Source organism: Amphiura filiformis, chromosome 7, assembly GCF_039555335.1.
Source record: "Amphiura filiformis chromosome 7, Afil_fr2py, whole genome shotgun sequence".
Taxonomy (NCBI): Eukaryota; Metazoa; Echinodermata; class Ophiuroidea; order Amphilepidida; family Amphiuridae; genus Amphiura; species Amphiura filiformis.
In genome coordinates, this window is record NC_092634.1 from 2,070,585 (window position 1) to 2,077,314 (window position 6,730).

General features: G+C 39.4%; 1 protein-coding gene across 2 annotated transcripts in view; it reads left to right on the forward strand.

Moving 5' to 3' along the window:
• Nucleotides 1-6,510, forward strand: part of LOC140156619 (uncharacterized) — a 25,279-nt gene extending 18,769 nt beyond the window's left edge. For both annotated transcript variants that reach the window (XR_011859571.1, XM_072179555.1), the window contains exons 2-3: nt 881-958; nt 5,461-6,510. Coding sequence is in view for 1 of the 2 variants with exons in the window: in XM_072179555.1 (XP_072035656.1) it covers nt 881-958; nt 5,461-5,546 (164 nt within the window). In the remaining variant the exon portion in view is untranslated. The remainder of the gene's footprint in view (nt 1-880; nt 959-5,460) is intronic.
• Nucleotides 6,511-6,730: the final 220 nt, after the last annotated feature.

The following is a 6,730-nucleotide window of genomic DNA, read 5'->3' on the forward strand; positions in this document are numbered from 1 at the left end:
TTTCATTTATCACTGATTTTGTTATTTATTTTGAAAAAAACAAAGAAATTTGAAGCCATTTAGAACTAGAAATTCGATTTTCGAGGTTTCTGTGGCGCTGTTTCGGTTCTCACCCAAATATTCCATTAAAAAAAAGGTCATGTTCTCACCCAATGACCCCATATTTTTACATTTTGCTCTCACCGAATGCCAAAAATCATGCTCTCACCCAATGACCCCATATTTTTACATTTTGCTCTCACCGAATGCCCCTTAGTGCGAAAGTGCCAGCCCTACACCTATATCCATTTCAAATTGAAGTGCCCCCCGGGTACCAGTTATGTTCACCCCTTGCATATCCTAAACAAAGAGAGATATGTCATAATTGGAACCAGCAACCAATAGCTGCATCTTTCAGCTCGATTTGAAGACCTCGTGTGTTGAAATTGTTCAAGAAGTAAAGATATGACGTTCCAAAAAGCCAAGGAAGATGCCAATTTAAAAGTTGCAGTTTGCTCCATTTATACGTGCCCGATTTATTTGCACACAATGCGTTCACAAACAAGAAAACCAGCGCGGCGCCGTGCTTCCATCGATTAACACGTTAAAACTAGCGTCGTGCTTTCATTGATTAGAATACAAAAGTGCAACTTTTGATTTCGTTTCTTTATTACGTTTTAGACCACTGTTTTTTTAATTCTCAACCAATTTCAACAAATAAGGTCTTAAATCAGAGCTAAAGAGTACAGGTTTTATGTTTTAATTTTGACACATTTTTCTTTATTTAGGATATACATGGGTGAACACAACTGATACCTTAATTTTTGGCTTACCATGCTTACTTTATATATATTATGAATATTAATTGTATTTTTGTATATTTATGTCTCTTACTTACTAGCATGCCGAGAATATCCCAATTGCATTTGTGATAGACGATTCCACTACAATAATCCCAGACATATCATCCACTGCTCAGGTAACGATGCTATTGTAAGGGGCTGTGCAATACTATGAGCCCTGGTTGAGGGTAAAATGGGGAGCGATTTGGACGAGAGGGGGAGGGGCAAGCATTTGTGACACGCCATTTGGATATTGCCCCCCCCCGGGCTCTTAATTATTGCACAGCCCCTAAAAGCCAGACTAGAAACTTAGTAGTTCGCGTCTGACGATTCTGTAAATTTTTACCCCACCCTCAGTTTCCGCCAGAAAATGTGGGTAATCTTTCTGATTTGTCCGTCTAAAATTGTCTTACCCCAGACAAAATCTTGATCCTGCCACTGTATGTAAGATAATTAATTGTAAATGTTGGAACAATTAAAGGCATGCATGGAAAGGGTGTCGCAATCGCAATGTGTGTGTTGCTAAAATACATTTGTTTTGATATCACGATACCTTTACTTCTCAAAAATCCAGCATAAAATGGGTATCTAAATCACAAAATGGATATAAGACTGAGAATTTAATATTTTTCTTCCCAGAATTCCAGAAAAAGTTGAAAACCATGTCCGTCGTAATTTGGGATTTTATAATCCTTCCTCGCCCCTCGTTCGGCTTAAAATCGCCAAATTCCACCGCCCATTTGCACCCCGATTCATAGGGGATTTCAACCGCTATTGTATTTTGATATCGCCCGTAAAAGGCCGAATCCAATCTCCGGCAAATCTCTGGTTGGCGCTGTATATATCACTTTGCGATTTGGGGCAGCAAAGTGTCGGATTACAAAAATTGGGCGGACGTGGTTCTGACGCTGCCAGTATGCGCGGTAATAAGGTCATTTTTGCCATCGAGAATTCATTGTATTGCTTTTTTTAATTTTATGGCGGAGCTCCATCGTTGTTTAGTTGCCAAAAATATCAACTTTCGGTTGATACTCATCACTAAAGAAAGAGAATTTCACAATTCACAAGCAAGAAGATGGAATAGAAATACTACAATTTGCAAAAAATAAAACAATCCAGATGTAGAAAGAGTCCAAGAGTGAACCAAAGGATGATAACATTATCCTCATACACACATGCAACAGTTAAGTTGGCTACAAACTTTGTGATTTTTCATTCCACAATTTGCAGAAAATATTTATATCTTATACTCTTTTAGATGTCTGGGTCAGGAGTTTTGGATAGGAAAAAATTGCCTAAGATGTACCCATCAAGGTTATTTTTTGGCATGTCTGGCTTTGTATTGGTTGATTTGTTTGGCGGTTATGGTGATTCAAATGAGTTTTCGTCTTTTGGTTGCACATTTTTCCAAGTGTTGTAGAGCACGACTGCAACCATGGCAACAGGTGCAAGTGAATAAGCCAAGTACATTAATTGTTCCATCGTCTTCACAGCTTTTGTAACTTCTGATATTCTTGGTAAAGCTTAAAACTTCACATCATCTACTTTCTCATCAATATCTTCAAGTTCGCTAGAGCCAAAAATCCTCCAAGTAATTGGTTCGGGAGATTAGTAAGATCGCGCTCGTCAGCAGCTTTACGATCTGGAACGCCCGCAATGAGCCACATTGGGACGCATCTCCTTACCTTAAAATCTAGCTCCCCCTTGCTTGCTGCCATGCTTCTCCCCACGTCCTCATTTGCTGTGTTATAAGCAATGTTGGCATAATGTATTTTATTGTAGTTGTATTTTATATATTGTATTTTGTGTTGCCTTTTTAAAGCCCTCTTCCCTGCTTGATGGCCTGCCAACGCATTTTTTCAGCGTGTCCTGGTGGTATTCGTAAATTCTATTGTTAATAAATTATTTTGATGTAGTTTTATGATGTGATTACTAAATGATTGAGTAATATACATCATCTGCCACACATTTCATTCATATCAAAATGCTCTTGGATTTTTTCCAAATTTGCTGTCCATGCGTATTATCAATTTGTTTTGCAATGAAAGCAACCGTAAAATTGGAGAATTTCTGCATGTTTTCGATTTGTGAAGCAGGATATGTATTCTTTACAGGATTTGCGTTTTCTTCATCATTTTTGGCTTCTCTCCATATTCGATACAATCTTGGTGAACCAATTCCATACTTTTTTGGACTTCTTTCGTGGGCATTCTGTCCCTCGAATTTCATTCAGCTCATCTTCCGTCAAAATTCTTATCGTAGGAATTTTGATTTGTATGGACATATGTGATGCGATCAAGCAAAATCAGTCGGAACTCGGCAATAATAAATTTTCAGTTTCTTATAGGATAGTAAAAAGGATTTACGAAGCTGGATTTTGCAGAAACCCCCATTGAAATTGAACAACCAGTTCCAAAGATATGAGCAATTAAAACGCTTCCAAAACAATAGGAAACAAAAGGAAATATTGCCTATGTTTGGCTATATCTCAAAATCAATATTTCCGAGTTCCGACTAGAAATTTTTTCAGTGCAACCCAGAAAAGTAGAATTTTCCAGCATTTGTTGCTCAGATAATTGAGCAACCACTTGAGCAATTATTGGAAATCTGGCGCTTTCTGGTTCTGCACCGGTGAGTCACCAGAAAAGTAGAATTCGTATATCTCAGTCTTTTTGACTTCAGTAATTTGCGGACGCCCAAATAGTTGCACTCCGCAATTTGCATTTGCTCGGCGTCCAAGATTGTATCGAATATGGAGAGAAGCCAAAAATGATGAAGAAAACGCAAAAATCGGCACTGGAAATGCCCCCTTGTCCCTATCGATATTAACAGGGTTGATGGTAATGTTCTTAGCAGCGGGGCTGATGGTATTATCCATAGCAACGGAGCTGATGGCATCATCCATAGCAACGAAGCTGATGGCATTGTCCCTAGCAACGGAGCTGATGGCATTGTCCCTAGCAACAGAGCTGACGGTATTGTTCCTAGCAATTGAGCTGATGGCATTAAGTCCCCAGCAACAGATCTGATTGTATATAACCCTAGCCAGGGGCGTAGGTAGCTTTCTTGGTCAGGAGGGGCAAAATAAAAATTCGGGGGCACAGACGTAAAAAAATGCAGTTGCATCATACAATACATTTTTAGAGACGCTTTATTGGGACGATTTGCGCGTGTAGCGCCCAAAAAATTGTATTTTGCACTATTTTCGCACATGATTGGGTGAAAAGGGCTTTATTGTGATAATGTGCGCGCGCAGCGCGCAAAATGTTTATATTTTACAATATTTAGGCCATGATCGGGGTGAATTTTGGTAGAAAAGGGCGCTCCTTGCCCCTGTTCTTTTCCTTTGCCCTCCAGATTTTCTCATTCATTTTTTTGTCAGAGGGGCACTTTTTCTGTCATTGTTTGTCAGGGGGGGCACTCTGCCCCCCTTGCCACCCCACTGGCTATGCTACTGACCCTAGCAACGGATTAATTTTTTCATTTTTTCAAAGAATTCCTATAGTATATAAAAATGTCTGCTTACTCACTCAATAACTTCGATGCACTACTACACTCCAACACCACAACACAGGAACGCACAAAAGCCATCAACATGGGCGAGCTCCAAAAGGACCAACCACATGATGACTAAGTGGCGCGAAATAACATACACAATACGGTGATGCGCGCACGCAAGCAATCGGTACGCTTGAAGACGAAAGAGAAGTTTGGATTCCAAATTCAATGTTGTGCAAAAAATTCGGAACACAAAGAGGGGCCGTACATGTTTGTGTACCGGGGCAGGAAGAGTGATGAATGGAAAACATATATTATTGATGAAGTGCGCGTTGATGTGCTGCGACCTAAGGGTATTGTGGAAGAAAATAAATCATGTTCGATAATAATAGCTCAATTACTGTGAAATAGCAACTCTTTTTTTACGGCTGGAATTTTGGGTCCCGAATAAATCCCCAATGAGTCGGGTGAAAATGGGCGGTGAAATTTACGTCGTACTTAGCACTTCATCAATTTGGCAATAATAAGCCGAACGAGGGGCGAGGAACGAGCCCCAAATGAGGATTATAAAATCCCACAAATGTGCTAAGTACAACGCACGCCATGACTGTTTAGCAACTTTGCGTCCCATAACAAGGAATCTTTTCCTGGAAAGGTTCGCTTTTTGAAATTGCTTTTACATCATTGATAGCACTATCTGCTTGTTTGCAGTACGACCGCCAACTGTTGACGGCATTCAAAGCTATACTTAATACTCTCTCAGCAAATAGCTGATACTTGGTTGGTGGCGTTTTGTACAGTATAAACCTCTTCACGCGGGTGTCGACTGCAAACAAGTTGAGACAACAAGTTTCGAATTTTCTTAAATTTCTTAAAACTTGGATTTGGAATGTTGAATCCTATAGTTAGTCTTCATACACCGACTTTTCGAATAGGAAAATTGTTTTCGTAGCTTTTCTAATACTTTGCACCCCATATCATACACGACCTGGCAGCTCCAAAGAGTATTCTAATAGTCTGATTATTCTAATGGGGCACTTCGGTATTTTATTGTGTTTTTTTGTTTGTTTGTTTGTTTTTGGGTTTTTTTGTGTGTTGTTTTTCTTCGATTAACATAATACTCATTTAAATTATTTTTCAGATAGCGTTTACTCAATACCATTAGCACAAATCATGAGCGGTAATACACACATGTTGAAGATGAAGAACCGAAATAATGTCTTGTAACCGTAATCAGAGATGCCTGGAAACGTCGGCAGCGGCTGGCAACACCGGTTACTTGAACCTTTACCGCTACGTTTTTTACCAATTGACTATTTAGCAAAATTCTTAATGTTCAAATGAGTGTCTTAAAGAGGATAAAAGTTTTAACCTTAGAATTCCGTCTACAAGCATATTGCGAAATCTGGGTTTTTGAACAAAAGAGAAGAAATGCAGACATCCTCCGCAAAAACGTTACAATAGATTTGTCTTACAAAAATACATGTTTGTACAGCCGCCTGTATCAGTGATATAATAATGTTTTTGTGGAGGGTGTCTTCCTTTCTTCCCTTTCGTCAAAAAACCCATCATTTATATATACATGTATAATAATGCTTGCAGATGGAAATCTAAGGTTTATTACTGTAGTATGACTAGTCGTTAAAGCATTAATTAATCTTGGATTGATATTTGATGTATGTTAGTGTACAGCATTACTAATTCTAATTATAGAATTACATGGATGAAACCCCCGACCTCTGTTAGTTTATCAGATTCATACTAGGCCAGGGCCGTGACACTCGTATTCAAACCCTGTATAAAAAGTGAAGTCACTTTACGGCAGTTTAATTGACACATCGGCAGTTTGAGTGACAGTTGCTAGGCTTTTTCAGTACACATAGTAACGTCCTGGTAACGCTCAGGCACCTTAGCCTAAATTTTACGCACGTTCGCACAACAACTGTGGACTTAGCCAAAGTCAACATGGGGTCATCGCAGATAATATTTTCCTAGCATATTGAGCTAACTTCTCAGCTACTTGGTTTTTCGCAATATGATGTTCGTCGGTTTTCGCAATTAATTTAGAAACGATGACGTAAACATGCATCTCTTCCACAAGTGATACACTCCTACACAGCGCAAGCCATCACATGCATGAACGCGCATTGAGTGTGTGACTGACTTCATTTGCGCAAACGAGTGGCTTATCCTATAGACCCTCCCTCGGGTCCGTGGAGAACGACTGGTAATGTAGATTACATAGCATTAAAAATCAACCCAATACACGGACCCTCCCAGTCTGTAGGCAATTTGACTTCCAGCTCCCACAAACTGCTGGAAGTTCACTTTTACGGATTTGGAGTCACGCAATCTTTCTATATACCACGTCCATGTTTTCACTACATTAACGTTTGTGTAAGCGACTAAAC